This window comes from Gymnoscopelus braueri (assembly GCF_963280865.1).
Source record: "Gymnoscopelus braueri genome assembly, contig: SCAFFOLD_101, whole genome shotgun sequence".
Taxonomy (NCBI): Eukaryota; Metazoa; Chordata; class Actinopteri; order Myctophiformes; family Myctophidae; genus Gymnoscopelus; species Gymnoscopelus braueri.
In genome coordinates this window covers 176,388-196,822 of record NW_027660542.1, presented here as the reverse complement: position 1 = coordinate 196,822, position 20,435 = coordinate 176,388, and the positions used below count along the sequence as shown (strand labels likewise).

The following is a 20,435-nucleotide window of genomic DNA, read 5'->3' as shown; positions in this document are numbered from 1 at the left end:
TTTCATTGACTTAATGGCAATATGGCCGCCGTGTGAATATGGTCTATAAGGGTCTATTCGGTTCTGTACACTCTCAGAGTTTATCTCAGGATTTCAGTGTATGCAGCTATTAAAGGTATCGTGATGTGTTTTTGGGCTTAAGTATAAGATTCTGTATATCTGGTTTAGGGCTGTTTTTCCTTTTGTTCATTGTAATTCTGAATATGTTGCTTTCTCTTACAGATCCTTCCAACCAAACTCTCCTAAACAAACAAACAAACAACCCAAAAGGTACTTTTAAGAGCCACTCTCTCTCTCTCTCTCTCTCTCTCTCTCTCTCTCTCTCTCTCTCTCTCTCTCTCTCTCTCCCCCTCTCTCCCCCACCCCACAACTTTCTCTTAGAGTGTGTGTGTGTGTGTGTGTGTGTGTGTGTGTGTGTGTGTGTGTGTGTGTGTGTACCCTTGTTTGTCTTATCATTGTCTTTGTCTGTAATTTGTTGTTACCCGTCACCATGAGTGATTCAAAAGCCGTGGTTACGGAACTTGAAAGGAGTTTAAGTGGCGCAAAAGCGGCAGCTGTGGCCAGAAGTCTAAATGACTTGATTCCTCCAGAGTCACAATGGAGAGCACCACCAATTCCAGCGAAGAAGGCAAAGGCACCTGGACCGACCGTAAGGTGGAAAAAGAGAGACAGCGATAGAAATGTCATCCCTGCAAGGCCAGGATCAACCAGAAATCAGGGTCAGTATTGTTATACCATTAACTCATTTAGACCTGAGGCCGATTCTAAAATCCACTTGAAAATTTCAAAAGCTTTTGCGATCCACCCATCTGACCACTAAACCGGCAGCCTATCTCAGCTGCCATGTGGTCATATGGGTGGATCGCATACATTTTCAGAGCATGTGAAGTGTCCACTTGACTTTGGGCAAGACACTGAACCCCTAACTGCTCCTGATGAGCAGATTGGTGCCTTGCTTTGCCGTCTGTCGTGATGTGTGTGCATGTAATAAACATTGAAAATCACTGTGGATATAACAACATTTACCTTGATAAGGCTTCCTTTAAAAAAGTCCTGAGTGCCTTACCAATGGACAGCTAGAATTTTTTTTTAAATCAACCTACAGCAATCATTCCTATTTGATTGCATATTCATAGGCGACTGAACTGTCCACGTTATGGTTTGTGAAAAGTCTAATAGTCCTCAGGATAATAACCAGGCTGACACTAGTGTTACAGCAAATAGGATAGTATAGTTATATAGTTAGTTATAGTTTTTACAATTCATGCATTTAGCAGATGCTCTTAATCCAGAGCGACGTGACATTTTTGGCTGGTTGAAGACCAATCATGCTGCGGCATTCGAGACAATTTTGAAAGTAAATGTTGATGACAGTGTTTTTTTTCTTCCTGTTATAGCTGGTCCAAGTCGGAAGGCTCATCCAGGTGGTTGCGGTCAGAAACCTGTTCCTCCCAACGATTTTCCTGACACTAATGCTGAGGTCTCCTTTGCTCCAGATGCCGTTGGTGTGTATTTCATTAGTGCAAAGCAATATGTTCATAATATATTCTAATAATCTGTCAATGAGTTTGAATGTTAATTATATGTTAGTATAACACATTTACCAGAATAAATGTGCAACTAACCTTTTCACAGCCATTATTATACTTTTTATATTGTAAATGTAAAACATAACATAATGTTGTTTTTCAATATCCCATACTATCTTAACAGAGCGTTTCATACAAGAGCTCCAGCACTCCCTGAGCGTTGCATCGGCTGACATCGAGGAAGCACCAACCCCTGCTCCTCTCCAGGCTTCCTCCGACTGGAGTACGCGGAACCACTCTCTTTTAGAGAGATGGCGGGCAGAGAGACCCCGGCGTTGCAGCGAGGGCAGATGTAGGCACACACATGTGCCAACAGTGTGCCATCAGTCCAGCTGCTGTATGCTGTCATGGCTGTGAACCACGGCCATTCCTGTGTGCCGAATGTGACATCAAAACGCACACAGACACTAGAAATGTTATGCACAACATGGATGCCATGACTGCCGGGTTCTTCCAGCCTTTGCCTCCAACCACCTGCATTGTAGATGAGGCTCATTGCCGTTGTGGTAAGTTCTTGTTTGTGAGTACACCATAACATATCCTCTCTGACTCATTAATCTCATACTTTTACTACTAAACAATACATTTTTTGGTCCTGTCTTACGGCCATGGAATCTTTTTAACCTTTCTCACTCTTCATTCAGTCTCTTCAAGTGGTTCCAGCAATCGTAATGTTCTATTTACTATTGGACACAAATGATCTAAATTCAAATCTATGATCTTTTTCAGAGCGCTTTGTACCTGTGCGGATACCTGAAAATATCTGTGGTTGTGCATCGGAGGCATTGAGGGTCAACCCAGGAAAGGCTGTTGCTGTGATCACAATGGATGGTAAGGATTTTTCTTTTCTTTTTTTAAAGCATCTTAAAAATATATTTTTACTTGGTAATTCCCACAAGGTTTGGCATACAGTAGGTGTATTTATGAAATCAAACGTATGCCTATTGACTACTTTCTGCCACGCTAGGTTTTACATTACAGTGTGCGTGTCTTTGATTTTTCTAGGGCGATATGATCTCAGCATGCCTGACCTGAGTTGCGAGTCATGCCAAGCCACTTGGACTGCTGGAGTGGACGATCTCATTTGCAGTAACTACTGGCCTGCTACACTTCATTTCGCAACAGTTTATGCCACAGATATATTTTTCTCATTTGAGAAAATGAAGATGGCTGCACCAGGACTGTCCTGCCAGGCATTTTTAAGAATGCTTGATCAGCGAACTGTTCACTTTGGCCGTGTGAGTATTTAATTTATTTAGCCTACAGTATATATTTTTTCTTTTTGTCATGTGCATTGAATTTGTTGCTTATTTATTGCCTGCCCATTATAAACTGTTGATATACTTATTTTGAAATAGACAGGGAAGATCTCAACAGATGCCTTCCAGAAGAGCTACTTTCAGTGGGAAGTTGTACAGTATGAGGTCGAAAAACTCTGCAAGGAGGAGCCCTTCGTGTGCCCTGCTTGCACACCAGAAATGGTTGTGATTTCAGTCGATGGAAATCGCAAACATTATCGTTTTAAGAGTGCAGCCAGGTACTTCAAAATTAGTATAATGTAACAGCATTTATATTACCAAGAAACCTTAGGCTGAAATCTATTGTAAAATGTTGTTGAGTAGGTTTTCTTTCTTTCTTTCTTTCTTTCTTTCTTTCTTTCTTCCTTTTTTTTCTTTTCTTTTTTTTCCTTTTAGATCTGAGGAACAGGCCATCTTTGATGGAATCTTCATTGCCAGGGATGAAGATGTGACCAGATTTGTGAACTACATACACAAGTCCACCAATCATGTAAGATTGCATACTATAATTATATTTCTAAATGCGCTGTCCTCTCACCTTGCGCTTACTTGTTCATGCTATTGTTGGTCTGATTGAGGATGATGAGATAAGATATTTAGGAAGAGTGGATGAGTTTGCTGGTTGGTGTAAGAGTGACTTCCTTCAGTTGAATATTAAGAACACTAAGGAGGTTGCTTTTGGGACTAGTGCTCGTGCACACCAGAAAATAGTCATTGATGGGGATGAGGTAGAAACTGGAAGAATACAAGTACTTGGGTACAACGATTGATTCCAAGATGACATGGAATTCCAACACCGATGCCGTCTATAAGAAAGGTCAGCAGAGGCTGCATTTTATGCGCAGACTGAGAAAGTATAACTGGATAAAAGTCAAATGGTAATTTTCCATCGATCCATTGTGGAAAGTAGTATTTTGTTCTGTTTTCTACAGATATGTATTTTTATATATTCTGTACATACAACTACAATAAGCTCATACGAAAAGGTTTTAATCATCCATTTTCCATATTTTAGGTCCCTGGGAGAGCCGTTTGTGGTGGTCAGTGGTCAGCAGCCAGAGAGACCTCCAAACGTTCTGCAAGCAATCTTGATGAAGAGGGATTGGAGATTGCAGTGTGCCGCCATGGAGTGCTACTTGGCGCTCTCAATATGTTCAGGGGGGAAATATATGCCTACCCATTATACCTGCAGAACCAGCTGGCCAGCAGGCAAATCACGTTCTTCTGCATGGATGTTACGTGCAAATATTGGCCATACCTTCAGAAAGTTGCAGATAAATGTCCAGAATTAAACCATCTGCTTCACATGAAACCTTTCCTCTCAGTGTTTCATGCTAAGGCCCATGACTTCAAATGTGAGGTAAGGAAACATTATCATGTGATAGTATTACTTTATCAGAACACCAGCACATGGATGTCAACCTAATCTGTGCATTTTTCCCAGGTGAAATGGAGTGGAAATCATCAAGATGGAGCTGGATTAACTTTGGGAGAGGAGGTAAGTGATATCATTATGTAGCATTGACTGTTATGGACACGTTTTTGGTACTTAACAGTACTTTTTCCTTTTCATACATCTCTGTAACTTGTAACCTTAACTGCTGTGCTGCCTCTGGGCAACTGATTTCCCCCCTTGGGATAATAAAGGTATCTGTCTGTCTGTCTGTCTGTCTGTCTGTCTGTCTGTCTGTCTGTCTGTCTGTCTAGGTTGAGCAATGCAATGCCTTCCTCTCTAGAATTGCAGTGACCACCAAGCACATGTCGAAAGCAGGTGAGATGACCACTTCAAAAACGTATACAAGTATAATAATACTTACTTAGGCCTATGTGTTAACATATATTATGATAATGTTAACATCAATTTCAATTTGCAGCACTCACAGACATGTTGACTCGCATGACCATGTGCTGTAATCGGCTAAATATTGGCGTTTTCTATCATTTTTGAAACTTTGCATCAATTTATATTTGCAGGACGCACAGACATGTTGAGTCTCATGGCCATGCGCTGGAATAAACAAAAGATTGACAATTTATCCACATCACTGTCTCGCCGATATCAGAAGGTAATGATATCAGTGATGTTCTTTAATATTTTTAATATTCCATGTATTGGTATTTTACGTGTTTGAGACAACATTTGTTTTCTTGTCTCTGATTCTTTGTCATTGTAGGCCGTTAAAGGTCTTCAAAGCCAACAGCAGAACCTGGAATCACTAAAGGTTGAATTAGCAGTGTCAGAAAGCCAGTTGGAAGATTGGGTGAAGGATGTGAAGGAGTGGGCAGAAGGTGAGGAATTGATTATTGTTAATGCACATATTATTTGCTCACAGCTTTAAAAGTAATAAGTCAAATCTTAAAATCAATTCTGACACTAACGGGTGAAGACAGCTAAGATGGGGGTGATATGGTCACGTTACCTGGAGTTCACTGACATTGGGTTCTTAATCCTTGTATCTTATACTGTGGTTTTGTACCCAACTATTTCCTCTCTGCAGCACCAACAACTACTGCTGATGAGCCTGATGCCTTGGCCAATAGGATAGAGATGCTGGTGCTTGGGCTCAAAAGGAGGTCTCAGCGTCTGCATAAAGACACTGACGGAACAAAAGCTTGTGCCAGGATCCTTCGAAAGATGAGGAAGGAGAAGGAGATCCTAGCTTCTGTTGTGGAACAGTACAACAGGTTGGTTCCTAGCGCAGAACACCTGAGCATGGATACCATCCTATCTGTTGATACAGCATGGCCATGGCAGCTACAACACAGTGGTATGTACACTAGTCTGTTGACTGCTTCCAACAAATCTGACCCATAATTACACATAATATACACACTTGCTCGTTGTGTTTGGGAGAGGCAGCTTTGAGTGGTGTGTTTACAAGTGTCTAAGTGGCTAACACTACTCATTTTCCCTGTGAATCTTTGTCATAAATGCATTCCAGATTCTGTCGATCTCAGAACAAAGAGACAGGCGTTTGACGTCATCATGGCAGGAAGGCGACTCACAGAGGAGAAGAAAATCCTGGTGACTGAGATGGAACATCACTGGAAAAGTCTTTCAGCTTATGACCATGACCTGAAGGAGCTGTCCTGCAGTGTTTCTTCTGGGCCAATGAGTATGTATTTGCAATACATTATTTTTGTAACAACTGCTATGCATTCCATGTCTATAATTCATTATAAACCTACTTCGAATACATTCTAATACATTCTAATCTGCGTATAACACTGTATAATTATAATAATAAACACCCACAAAAGAATCTTAATGCATTTTAACAGTTATCATAACACAAATAGCATTTCATGATGACTTGGGGCCGATGCATACTACACTTTTAGAGTCGAGTTTAAATCGGTTCGTTTCGGGTGTCACAACATCTCGGCAGCACCCTCCGAACCTCTGAATGACGTTGTTTGGACAGAGCCAAACCGATTTTAACTCTGCTCTAAAAGTGGAGTACGCATCGGCCCTTATAAGGTGACTTAAGGTCAATTATTATAGGTCTCTATGATCTTGCATAGACAGTTATGACAGTATAATGGATTTTAACAAATATTATAATGCATTATAAGCGTGATTATAAAGCATTACTACTATGAGAATTAAGATGGGATTCTTAGGAAGTGTCATTATACAATGGTTTATGATTGCAGTTATGATTGCTTATAACTGTAACTATAGTTTTATAAGCTTACTCCAATTCATTTTACATGGCCTTATAAGTCATTATACAAATCTCTATAATGTGTTTTGGACCGGTTATTGTTATAAGGCATTATTCATGAGTGCTATACTTACAACTGTATAAGTATGTTTATAACACATTATAGGCATGGGATGCATAGCAAGTGTTACAATATTTCATGAATATAATACATACCACTGATGACTGTTACTAAGATGACTGTCACTGATGACTAACTAACAAAGGTTTTGTCTTGTGTTCTACCCCAAGGCCCACCGTGGAACCTAAGTTTCGAGGGTGTGAAAGGACTCCAGTGCATAATCCTCCGTAAGCAGTGGGAAAACCAAAAAGTGATGATGCTGTCACGGGAACGTTACATGCAAGTTCTAACTGATGCAGAGAACGTCACCTTTTTGGACAACACAGATGATGCTGATGATGATGACAGTGACTCAGACATGTCTGAGGACGAGTTGGAATAGGCAACCATTGCAGACCATTTCATTTGGCTCTCCTCTGGTCATGTCTATCTCGCTCTCTCTCAACCACTCCTACCTACAGGCCTTTTTTTACAGCCACACTGGACCACTTTTCTTTGATGGACTACTATTCCAATGTTGGATTACCATGATTTGTGTGGATTGTTCCCCTTTGCGGACTACTAAACTGCCCCTGGCAGGTAAATAAAACTTTATGTCAGGTGGAGTTTGCTTTCAAGTTGCCCGACTGGGGACAGCAGGGCTGTGTTGTGTCAGATGGAGCATGGGGTAGGAGAAGGAGAGAGGAGGTCATTGACTCTGGCCCTCAGCAAGGAACACAATCCAACCATTTATGAAGAACGCATGAGGATGCAGAGAGCACGTTTTCTGCTGGTCTGTGGAATGTAAAATAAGAGCACTGTTTGCCTATAATGTGCTGTTCTCACTGTTGCTACACTTAAAAATATAAAATGGCAAGTATGAACCCATAGTCATATTCATAGCTATGTATGTATTTTGCTTAAACATTGAGGTATGACATTTGTTATCGCACAGCCCCAGAAAGTAAAAAAAAAAAAAAAAGAAAAAAAGAAATTGAATTGAATAATCAAAATTTTACATATCATTTCATAATGGATGACCTTTGGGAAAGTAGAACATGACCTGTCCTTGCCCAACAGGCAAGTGCCTCTGAGACCTTAGTGTCAACCCCTGAAATAAGATATATATTTCAAGAGCATGATATCACAGTAAACATCCATCTAAACCAGTGATATTCAACTGGAGGCCCGTGGCCAAATGTGTAGTTTTCTTGTGGCCCTGTAACACATTCCATATACCCAAAATATATTTTGGATGGTTGGTTGTACAGGAGGACAAGGTTTTTTGCTTTCCCTAACCGTTAACCAAAACTTGTTGCATGCTGACCACTGACCAGTGTTCTGTGCTATAGTACAATTGCACAGTATGTGCTGCAGGTAGGCTACTATATGACCATAATGGACATGGTTACTTACTGACTGCTTCATACATTTACGCATTTGATGTTTGAGAGGATAATGTCTGTGCCAGACCTTTTTAGTGCACATGCTTAGAATTTGAGAAAATGGGAAGTATGCATTTCAATGTGTTCTGTGTGCGGGTCCCTTTTGTGTCTTTGTGAGAACAGTAGGCAGGTGAAATGGTTCTGAAGTGTTTGTTTGTATGTTTGAAGTGGTCCCTTTTCCTGTTAAGACTTTTAACAGTACAGGCAGTACAGTAAGTTTACGCTAATGTAATGACACAAATCAAATAAGGCCCAGGGGCTTCTTTTCCATTGTGCGACTGTGATCTGTGTTTTGCAGGGTACATATTTGTATATGTTTATTATTGATGGTACTTCTGGACCATATGAAGGTGTGATTCACATGGAAATGCTGTTTGATTTATACAGTTATCTGCACCTTAATCAAATACAGTTAAACCTTCCTTGTTGTTCCATTGCCTCCTCCTTATATTGGTGCTTCTGGAATGTATTCATCTCTATTGCTGTATCTGACAGTCCTTGTTGTGTATCTGTCATCTTGTAACTGCTGGCTGACTGTGCTGCCACTGGGCAACTGACGTTTCCTCTTAGGATTAATACAGGCATCTATATAACCTGTAATGTGCCAATAACACTGATTCTGATTAAAAATTAGTTAAAGCTACTTGTAGAACACCAGGAAATGCCTACGTGTATTGTTCGTATACTATGCAAGTAATACATTTTTCAGTAAATGTCTGAATGTTCTTATGAAGCATTTTGTTCACAGAACATTTTTGTTCATACAAAACCGCAAATCATGCTTTCATTCCCACTAGCTGGAGGACAAATGTGTGGACATTCAAGGTGGAGAGTTGGGACATTTCTGGAGCACAATACACATATTTTATGTTAATCATTGTAGACCAGCCTATTACCACATGATGCCAAAATATTACATTAAAAGGTGATTACTGGCTTAAGCTGGCAGTGGGAATATACTACAACAATACATTCCAGGAATCTGTAATAGTACAGTGTAATAGTATAGTAGCACTCATAAGCAGATTATAATGCATTATAACTATGCTTATAAGACAGGGGTCTTCAACAGGGGGTACGGGACCCCTAGGGTGTCCTCAGAGTTACTCCAGGGGGTCCGCCAAATCTTTGTGATGGGATCTTTTTTTTTTACATTAATAACATCTCTATATCTTATGAACATTAGCTGAAAATAGCAGATCTACAAGCTCACAACGCCTCACGCTGCAAGGCGTTGTGAGCTTGTAGATCTGCTATTTTCGGCAAAGAGGTTTGGTGTCAAGGGCAAAAGAAGCAAATCAAGTACCAAGTTTTCAATGTTTAAGTGGTTAAATGTCTGAAATTAACCAAAAATATTAATTTACACAGCACTGATGATAGTCAATGAAGCTATCTATGAAATCTATGAAAACGTTTAATCTGCAACACAATTGTATGCAATGTATGGGGGTCCCTGCTTCATCTCTCTCTCAGCTAGGGGGTCCTTGGGCTGAAAACGTTGAAGACCCCTGTTATAAGACATTATGCATAGCAAGTGTTACCAAGGTGGGTGTATAATAATGAGTATCAGAAAGCTGGCCACATGGGGCCTGGGAATGTCCAAATACAGCTCTGCGTCAAACATGACACCAAGGTTAGTGTAATAGTGTAATAGTGTAATAGACTAATAAAGTAATAGAGGGTATGGGGCGCGGTCCAGGCGCATACCACATAGGCTCTGATGCCTGGCAGCGTGTCGCGGGTTCGAGTCCCGATCCTGGCGGCCTTTGCTGCGTGTCGCCCCCCATCTCTCTCCCCATCCCCATCATGTCAGCCTATACTGTCCTATCAATAAAGGCATAAAAGCCAAAAACCAATATTTTAAAAAAAAAGTAATAAAGGGTAGGCATCATATGCCACTCATCTACACTGAGTGGCAAAACATAAAGCATCATGAAGCATTGGAGTTTGGAAGCGCTCATTTGGAAACTCCTACTGACACTGTATTTTGCCACTCAATAGACGTTCATGCATAACTTCCAGGTACAATGATGTCACACGCATACCCTTGACCTGCACCCTAACCCTTAACCTCAGTAAGACTATGCCTAAACCTTACCATAACCCTAACCTCAGTAAAACTAGGCCTGCCAAGGAGCCAATCAAGACACAGGTGAGGCGGGTCTATCCTATAACGTTGTTGGGATCCATAATAACACATAGGACTGTGCCTAAAAGAACCGATTCACACAAGCTCAAATGAGTTGCATCGGCAACCCGATCTTGTAGACCGTCTATTTTAGGCCCACCTTAGCTTCAAAGGTGGGTCAGTGTCAATGTTCAAAGGGCACCTGTGATGAGCAGGAACAACCCATAATATTTACAATGAAATATGTTTCTATGTAGGGCAAGGCCTTTCAAATGATGGCTTTGCTGTTGACCTATGACAAAGTTTAATGTCCATCTCCTTCCAAGCTATGAGTCTAACAGTCATACATTCTCAGACCATTTCAGAGCCATCCTAGATAAAATCAGTCAAACAGATGTTTCAGGAATTATTTAGTAACCAAATGTGTTTGAGATATTGATGTGTGCCTTACTTACATAGTCATCCATTACAATTAGGAAAACTGCATAATGGACCTGATACGTAGTTTAGGGTTACATAAGGGTTACCTAACCCTAACCCTTCCCTTTACTTAATATGGCCATTAGAGCCTCATTCCCCAGGCTAGCAGGATGCAACTCCTTGCAACCAAACGATTGCATGCAACTACTTGCAACTACTCGCAACCATTATCCCCAATGGCAGTTGCAAGGAGTTGCAATGGTGTGACATGTCCATAAAACTGTTTGGTTGCAAGGAGTTGCATCGCGAATCATTGGTGTGGTTTGGGCTTTAAAATGACAATCATTTTACCTTTTATCAAAAAGGTCTGAACACCTCTTAGTCTGTTCTTTGTTTGTTTGTGGGCTATGATGCAAAACAAATCTGTCAAACAGGTCATTCTCTGCAACACTTGTTGAGGCATCTTCCTCTTCTCAGGCTTCACATCCTGGATCCCATTCTGTTTATTGTCTACACGTAACCCCTCAGGAATATAGAAATAACATTGATGTTCATGCATGGCTAGCAGTCTACACACAATAGAGGGTATGACGAGTCAGGAGGAGTTTCCAAACAAGCGCTTCCAAACTCCAGCTTCATGATGCTTTGTTTTGCCACAGTCTAGATGAGTGGCATATGATGCATACCCTCTAATAGATAACTATCATCATTGTCTGAATCATTAAGTTATTGGGTGTATGGCTTTAAATTCTCATTGTTTCCATGGTTGGCAAATGATGTATTATTAAAAGTGTGTATTTACTTGCATCACCTTCTTTTCATTTTATAAAACATATGTTGTTCTCTTGGATAATGAGCCTGAATAATGACTGGCATTTACACGTGCTAACAGGTGGTACACTACAGCACCAGGATAGTCACCTGTCAACTATTTCACTGCAGACAGATGGTAGCCTATATATTGCTCATAGTTGCTATTTACCGTACCTTACATAATTATTCATTTAACTGTCCATACAGTTGTATAGTCTATCTGCAGCTGACACTGTATTGGCTACATACAGTATCTGGCTCATATCATATCCAGTATATCTAGGATACATTCATTCATTGACAAAAGACAGTTAATATCACTGTTGATTGGTATAGATTGACATCTTGGAAGAAACACAACATTCAAAGTGCAAATGGCTTTTAATGACACCAAAGAAAGAAACAAATAAAAAATATTGCACAGAACAAAATATAGCCCTTCCTTCTTAGTCCACTTCCTCCCGGGCAGTGGAAGAACTCACATGTTTCACTTAAAGGGTAAGACCACTTTGGTAGAGGTTTGGGTTGTGTAGTTACCTTGCCATGATGTAACGCCAAAGGTGGGCAAGAAATCAAATATAATTGCTCCATTGATTAGAAATTGATAATTCAAAAATATGCTCCTCATTCACTTACATTGTATGGTAAAACAGCTCTCAAAGTCACTCTTTTAGCACATAAATGAACACAAACAAAGCTGATTCAGACAATATAGAGCATCACCAAACCCTGTACCGTTTGTTTTTTTAATAAAAATGTCAACTTCCTGTTGATTTTACTATTTGAAGATATGGATCCGCGGATCCAGTCCAGGTTTTCTACTTATTAAAAATGGCAAAATCAACAGGAAGTTGACATTTTTATTTAAAAAAAAAAAACAGTACTGGTTTGGTGATGTTCTATATTGTCTGAATCAACTTTGTTTGCGTTTGTTTACGTGCTAAAATAGTGACTTTGAGAGCTGTTTTACCATACAATGTAAGTCAATGGGGAGCATATTTAGAATTATCAATTTCTAATCAATAGAGCAATTATTTTTTATTTCTTGCCCACCTTTGGAGTTACATCATGGCAAGGTAACTACACAACCCAAACCTCTACCAAAGTGGTCTTGCCCTTTAAGTAAAAGTATCAATACAGCAATGTAGAAATATACTCGGTTACATGTGAAAGTGACTTGAGTAACTTGAGTAATAGTGCAAAAGCATTGGCATGTATTCCAAAACTAAAGTGCTCATCTTGCAGAATGTCCCATTTCAAGTTTCCAAATGTAATTTGAAAATAGCAGATCTACAAGCTCACAATGCGTCGCATCGCAACCCATTGTGAGCTTGTAGATCGACTATTTTCAAATGGCCGAAATAAGGCTGAAGTGGTTAATGTATGTTTTCTAATAAACAAAATCTCCAAAATAACTTAACACAAAGTAAAAGTACAATATTGGCCTCTGAGATGTAGTGGATTCAAAGTAGATGCTGGTTTTCCAACTCTGTCCAATCAGGTGAGACGAAGGCGGATACGGGGAGGGTTATCAGCTGGCAGCCATACTTTAATCTGACCGTACCCTTTAGGCGTGAGGTTACTGGATGTCCTCTGGAAATTTCTTGGCTGGTTCCCATGTGTCGTCCCAGATTCTGTCACTGTAAAGTATAAATACATTATTTAGAGGAATTCATTTAGCGCATGGGTCTTCAAAAGGGGCACCGGGACACCTTTTATTTTTTATATTAACCACCTGAAACATTCTAAGAAAAGAGAAGATCTACAACCTCACAATGCCTCGCACTGAGACGTGACGTGAGTTTGTAGATCATCAATTTTTGGTGAAGAGATTTGGTGTCATGGGGGAAAAGTGTTTGCATCAGTATCATGCAGCCCTAATGCACATGTATGTCGATTTCCTAATGCCTACATGTAAAAAAGATAAGACAAGCAGCATAGCGGCTAACATTCCACTTTGACAAATCCAGCCTAAATTTCTGGTAATGTCATTATTTTGACTGATGTGAATTTAGATTAGTTCCTCATAAAACAATTTACTCTTGTACTGGTGACAAACAGTCCATATCTGAAGTCTGAAAGAGAAGTCATTAACAACATTAGTCAACTAACAGTCATTAATTACTAGAATCCAACAATCTGAAGTTTGTAACCTTCCTGTACATTCAGGCTGTACAAGCAAGTTACACAGAAGCTTCCAATCCAACTGCTGAGGCCGGTGGACTGCAGCTGCCAATCAAACCCATACGCTGAGCTAGAGCTTTAATCGGGCCTAAAGACATTCTAAAGAAGTATAATTGTTGCATGCAGCCTTTTATTTTTATCATTACATATTGGTGATTCGAAGAACAGAGTCATTATACCCTTTTTTCCAACTGTATTTATATATATTAAAAAAACAGCTTGTAGCAAGCACCGTCCTAATTAAGGAACAAATAAACATCGGAGCCTCGCTGGAGAACACGGCTGACGGCTGCCGCTAAATCAGGAAACAGGCGTACAGGCTATTATAGCTACTAAGTTCACACGTCTATAATATTATTAGGATATACAAAAGTGACCGTGGACGGTTTCAACAATGTCCTCCGCTCCGCTTGGGCACTGCATGCATGCACGCACATGCCACAGCGGCCACCACCACACACACACGCTCAACTGTGTCAAGTTGCGCCACAGCGCACACAGTCACACATGCTGTGTCAAGTAGCTCATAACTCACAGCCATAAAGTTATGAGCGCAGCTTACACAGTCACAGAGACATCATGATGCCGCGCTGCGTTTGCCTGCCTGATAAAAAAAACGACCCAACCCAATGCCCGACAAATAAGTGACCAATTGGGCCCGGCCCAGCCCTCGCCGCGCAGACCTGTCGGGTCACATTGGCCTCGGGCTGAAATCTTAAGCTCTACGCTGAACAGCACACAGCTGCACACAGCAGAGAGTGAGGGAGAGAGATAAAAGCACCTGGAAGTTAGGTCGTCAGCTTTCGTCAGCTTTTTATTTTGCCTACTTTAACTGGACACGTTGTACCAGCGTACTTTGATGTGAAAATGTGGGCCATCGGCAGGTCTGCAACACCACAAAGATGAGGTGAAACCTTCCTAAATAGTAAGGCAAATTTCAGAGGGAAGAAAGAATTGTGGGATCAACCAGAAACTACTGCCTCTGGTAGGGCAAATAGTGTAAATTGAATAATATCAAAAATGTCTTACCATGCAGGGCAAGGCGCCCAACGCACCAACACTTCTTTTTGGCCCTAAAAACAAACACACACACACACACACACACACACACAGACAGTATAAGAAATCACTGGGTAAGGTATACCATTATTTTTAGTACCTTTACTTGTCTCAGCCATGATCAGCCTTAAGACAAATATACAAATTAACATGGTTCTGTGGGGCCGATGGCCAAGTGGTTATGGGAAATACTACCGCCTGACACTGAGTCCCCAGGTTGATTCCTGGGCAGGTCAGACCTTTGCTCCCATACTCTCCCTGCTTCCTGTATCTATACACTGTGAGACTATTAGGCTTGGACGATGTCTATTAAATCGCCATCTGCACATCAAACCATTGTGATGTGCCATGGAATCAGGACTTTTTGGAGTCTAGAGCGGATACGGAAACGGCCTCTCTTTGTGTAGAACTGGTTTGTGCAAATTACTGGTTAAAGTAGTCTGAACAGGATCTGAGCGCTGAGCAGTAAAATGACCTCACAGTTCCTCACACTATTGAAAAGCAGAAAGCCTGGTGACGCGATGTTAACTTACTGTAACCAACAGTGGGTTGTTTTAATAAACCCTTGTAGGAACCCTGACCCCCTGACTGATTTGTCACATTTTAGTGGCCACAACCCATATATGCTCATCCCATAATTGCATCTTCACTACAAATGGGGAACCATTTAAATGGTAAATAAACATGCGTCCCAATGGTATAACAGTTATTGCCGAGAACCTTTGTTACAATAGAGCACTAATCGACCAAACAGAAATGTCCCCTATGTGTGTGTGTATGTAGCCTATATGTATGTGTGTGTGTGTGTGTGTGTGTGTGTGTGTGTGTGTGTGTGTGTGTACAGAGAGAGAGCGACACACAGACAGAGAGGGTTCTATATATATATATATTTTTTACCTCATTTGTCCTTCTCCCTGTTATCTCCTTATATGGGAAGACCTGGGACCTTTTTATCTGGGAACATTTCTTGCAACCTTAAAGGATGAAAAGACAAGTTCATTAAGCCATGATGCTTTGTAAATATCTGCAGTATTTTACATCCAGCCAAATCTCTATGTATCCGTGTTTATGCCCGTAGCCAATCAGAGAGGGGCCGTTTATGCCCATAGCCCATCAGAGAGGGGAAAAGGGTGGTGTCTCCATGATTGGTCAAGCTTCACGTGAAATCATAATGTCTTACTATAAAACAATGACAATGTGGGGTAATGCTGTAAGTTGTAGAACTATGCCTGAGTCACAACAAGCACAAGATAAGCGCCTAGCTGTGGACAAAAATTGGGCAAATTAGCCAAATCTCTGTGTGTCTGTAGTGATGCTGTAGTGATTGGGTGTAGAGGGAACAAGTACAAATCCCTGTGGGACTCCAGTCAACAAAGCATATAGGGTTTAAGTGGCTAACCACTTTAACCCTATACTTAGTTGATTCCAAAGTGCTCTATACTAAGCCCCCTCCTGTTGCCACTCTACACTACAAATCTTCGCTGACAATAAGCTTGTAGTTCGGCTAACTTCACTGAATGTACACCACCCATTCAGACCGGGATAACCTATATGTTGTTATCTGTGAACAAGTCTAAGTCATTCATTTCTGAAACTCTTAAAGCCTCATTTATACTTCAACATATGACAGACTTGGATGCAGAAAATACCAGATCTGCAAGCTCACAGTGTGTCTTATCTGTCATTTCCCCCACATAGGACATGTTGCACGGTTAAGTATAAACATTAAACAAGGCTTTAGAAGGCATTTTTTGAATCACCCTTTGATCTAAATGGGTTAAGACATGCACAGAAATGAGAGCTTGTAGATCTGCTATTTTTCCCTCAATATTAGTCCCAGAATGCTAGGGTTACAATAACCATCTTTCTTCTTCTCCTCTTTCTTCTTCCTTTTCCCATCCTCTGGCTTTTTCCCATTCCCATCCTCTGGCATCTTCCCTCTCCCTCTCTTCCGGACGGACCGGGTGGGAGGACAGACAGAGGGGGTAGATGGATGAGGAGAAGGGTCAGTGGTAGATGGATGAGGACTTCGAAGGATCAGTGGTACAGGGTGTAGAGAGAGGAGGAGACGGGTCAGTCGTAGAGGGAGTACAGAGAGGAGGAGACGGGTCAGTCATAGAGGGAGTAGGAGACGGTCAGTCATAGAGGGAGTAGAGAGAGGAGGAGACGGGTCAGTCGTAGAGGGAGTAGAGAGAGGAGGAGACGGGTCAGTCGTAGAGGGAGTACAGAGAGGAGACGGGTCACTTGTAGAGGGGAATACTTCAACAAGTTGAAGTATGACGGTGATCGGTTCATTGGTGGGACTAGAATAGAACACAAAACATGTATGGGCAATTAAAAACAAATAAAATAAAAACATTTAAAAGCCAATGTGGATTACACTAACACATTCATTTATATTCACATAAAAACAAACATTTAACACAGAATAGCAATATACAGGACCGCCAAGTATATAAGTCCAGCAACTTGTCCTTTGCAGAAATATGCAGAATATGATTCAGCTATTGTGGCATGTGTCAGTGGAGGTTAAGAGATGGAGTACAGAGGACAGCTTTGTCAAGTGGTGCAAACAGAACCACCTGTTACTAAAAATTGCCAAATAAAGGAGATGGTGGTGGATTTTAGGAAGATGGTGGCTACCCCATTGTCTCCCATTTACATCGAGGGAGAGGATGTGGAGGTAGTCCAGAGCATCTGGGCATGCAATTGGACAATAAACTGGACTGGACTGGGAACACAGATGTCCTATACAAGAAGGGAGAGAGCCAGCTTTACTTCCTGAGGAGGCTCAGCTCCTTTGGTGTGTGTAGGACTCTGCTGAACATGTTCTATCAATCAGTAGTGGCCAGCGCAGTACTGTATGCGGTGGTATGTTGGAGGGGTAGTATCAAGGAAGGCGACAGCAGGAGGCTGAATCAAGCTGGTTCTGTCCTCGGTACCACTTTGGATACTGTGGCCATCATGGACAATCCCTCTCATTCCCTACTACTGTGGCAGGGCAGAAAAGCTCCTTCAGCAACAGACTGTTACAGTCAGTCCCAAGTTGCAAGAAGGAGCGCTATAGGAGATATTTTCTGCCTGCAGCAATAAGACTGTACAAGTCCTCATCTGGTTGGCTTGATCAGGCTGATTAGGATGGGGGATGTGGGATGCAAGCCATCGGACTCTTGAGTAGTGTTTGGTCTGTCTTCTTAATATTGTAGGTTAACGATGCTTAGATGCCTATTTATTTATTATTCATTTTTTTCCATCAAATGTGTTTTTATTAATGTCTCTATGAGAGCTGCCTTTCCCCTCGGGGAAGAATAAAGTACCTACCTACCTAGCTAAGACCATGTAATAAGCAGACAGCTGGGGGGGGGGACACTATGAAGGCCATTGCACACAGGATGCGATTATTCGCACGGAAAAAACGCACCCTGTCTGAGCCAACCTAAAATAAATGCATGCGTCCGCATGCATCCTGTGTGCTATGTCCTTAAGACTGATGGAGTTACCTCTCATTTGTATCCTGATCCTCCTCATCAGCACCAGCAACCACTTCCTCCTCAGCAACCACTTCCTCCTCAGCATCCGCCTCATCCTCAACCAGTGAGGACTGGTCTGGTGTGGTTGCTGTGATTAGTCAATTAACACGATTATATTAATTTTATTAAAAGTAATCTTTTATTTTTATTTATTATTAACAAACATACGAAAATTTTAATTAAAAATTCTGAAGAAAATAAATAATTTAAAAAGTGTGTGTGTGTGTTCTTACACTTACAAAAAAAATAAGGAAAAATTAACGTATTCTTACACACAGTCAGGAGATACTCGTATGCAGTTTTCATTGTCTGAAGCACGCCATTGTACTCCTCACCAAAAGGAATGTGTTGAATGAGGTCGGCCACCAACTTCTGTCCTCGACGGGTTGGGTAGGCAAAAAATAGGATGGGCTTTAAGCCCAAAGCCCCAAGTTTCGCCATCTGAAATTAAGAAAAGCATTTGGCACACATAAGTGTAAAATGTATACGTTATGGAGAACATGTTTACACCAGTGGTAGATTAACCTCCTGCAACCCTTACCCTTTTTGACCTGATTGTCAGATTATGATAGTCATATAATTATGTTAACCCATTTAGACCTTAGGCTGATTCTAAAAACAAAGCCATGTTTATACTTCACTGTGTGACACGTCCTATGCTGGAAAATAGCAGATGTGCTATTTTTGGCATCCAACTCCGTCATATGGCGAAGTATAAATGGAGCTCAAGAGTTTGATATGATGTAGACTCAGATTGAAACGTATAACATAGGTTATCCCAGTCTGAATGGGTTAAAACAGCCACATCAGACAGATGGGTCCAAGATGGATAACAGATCACTAAGAAAGAAACTGTATATAATAAAACTATATTTATACTTTGACGATGCACAAAGGTCACAATGCGTCACAATACAACACTGAGTTTGTAGATCAGCTATTTTTTAATAGCTAAAGTATAATAGGAAACTAACCATGGTTTTACTGAGCTTGACTGACCGGCCAACTGGCCTGACCTCCAGTCCATAGTGAATCTATGTTGTATTGTCAACAGGAAGATGAGAGACACCAGACAAGCTAAAGACTGCTATCAAAGAAAACCTGGGCTCCCATAACACTCAGCAGTACCACAGGCTGATCACCTCCATGCCATAACACATTGATAGAAATTTGTTCTAAAGTAACCAAGATCAAGTATTGAGTCCATACATTAACATACCTTGAAGATGGTTGACATTTCTATATTATAAATTCTTTATATGATTGGTCTTATGTAATATTCTAATATTTTGAGATTTATTCATGAGCTGTATTGATATAATAATCAAGATAAAAATATATATTTTCTTTCAACTTTTACATGATTTTTAGAAGGATCTACATATAGTTTTACTTACTGCACATATTGCATTGTCCACTTGGCGACAGACATTGTTGCCTTTAACTTGTCCCACTCTGGGCCATACTTCAGTACTTTTGCAGCCACTGCTTTTTTTGGTTTTGATAGTAGTGAAAAACATGTCCCACAGGACATCCTCCTGGCCTCCATATCGGCTTGGCATTTGGGACACGTCTTTGTCTTTGGTAGTGTCATTTTTGGAACTGTTGAGACAAAGAAAATAACCAGAATTTTACACAATGTGTTATTCATAATAATTTTAAGAATGTACAGAAGGAACCAAATACACTCTTATGGCTGTGGCACTGTAAATGTTTAATGTCAAGGACCCCAAATTATATTCATTTGCTATTCAGAAATAGCAGATCTTCAAGCTCACAACATGTTGCATAGCAATGTGTTGTGAGCTTTTAGATCAGCTATTAAAATAAAACCCTACAATAAAATTGGGTAAAGTGTTAATTCTCATTAAGTTCAAAACTTTTAATCCCTATCTAGATTGGATTTTGGGTAGTTCAAAACCAAAAAACAGGATTGGGAGCACTCTGATATCTGATCAGATCAGGAAAACCTACTCAAATTGTAATCTGGATCAAAAAACATAGGATTGGGATCAGTTTGATTAGAAAATAATAAATAAAATAAAATAAATTATGTTATTTGATTTGCTCGTATAGCGTGCAACACCTACAGTACTATCAGCTCCCAGTACTTAACAGGTTGCAGAACTATGGCTGCACAAAACAAAACACTTTGTATGACAATGGGACTAAACTTGAAAGCAGGGTGTGTAGAACCAGTG

The 20,435-nt window shown here is 40.6% G+C and overlaps 3 protein-coding genes across 4 annotated transcripts; 2 read left to right on the top strand and 1 right to left on the bottom strand.

The window, feature by feature from the left end:
- Window positions 1–326: 326 nt before the first annotated feature.
- On the top strand, window positions 327–1,946 carry LOC308081458 (uncharacterized protein; the record flags this gene model as incomplete). Its single annotated transcript, XM_080457826.1, has 3 exons — window positions 327–719; window positions 1,398–1,505; window positions 1,714–1,946. The coding sequence occupies exons 1-3, from the start codon at window positions 491–493 to the stop codon at window positions 1,944–1,946; spliced, it is 570 nt and encodes a 189-aa protein (XP_080313952.1). The 5' UTR covers window positions 327–490.
- A 70-nt stretch (window positions 1,947–2,016) lies between these two features.
- LOC308081456 (uncharacterized protein) lies at window positions 2,017–7,524 on the top strand (the record flags this gene model as incomplete). Its single annotated transcript, XM_080457825.1, has 10 exons — window positions 2,017–2,095; window positions 2,319–2,420; window positions 2,595–2,827; window positions 2,948–3,126; window positions 3,284–3,377; window positions 3,903–4,247; window positions 5,062–5,176; window positions 5,386–5,655; window positions 5,830–6,003; window positions 6,847–7,524. 10 exons carry the CDS (start codon window positions 2,017–2,019, stop codon window positions 7,056–7,058), a joined length of 1,803 nt encoding a protein of 600 aa, XP_080313951.1. The 3' UTR covers window positions 7,059–7,524.
- A 5,129-nt stretch (window positions 7,525–12,653) lies between these two features.
- On the bottom strand, window positions 12,654–18,646 carry LOC308081459 (uncharacterized protein). 2 transcript variants are annotated; one of them, XM_080457827.1, is made up of 6 exons: window positions 18,507–18,646; window positions 16,565–18,322; window positions 15,602–15,678; window positions 14,675–14,718; window positions 14,501–14,563; window positions 12,654–13,101 (listed from the first exon to the last, which is right to left on the bottom strand). In XM_080457827.1, the coding sequence occupies exons 2-6, from the start codon at window positions 16,635–16,637 to the stop codon at window positions 13,041–13,043; spliced, it is 318 nt and encodes a 105-aa protein (XP_080313953.1). In that variant the 5' UTR covers window positions 16,638–18,322; window positions 18,507–18,646; the 3' UTR covers window positions 12,654–13,040. The 2 variants fall into 2 exon arrangements, with proteins under 2 accessions (XP_080313953.1, XP_080313954.1); XM_080457828.1 differs by lacking the exon at window positions 14,501–14,563.
- Window positions 18,647–20,435: the final 1,789 nt, after the last annotated feature.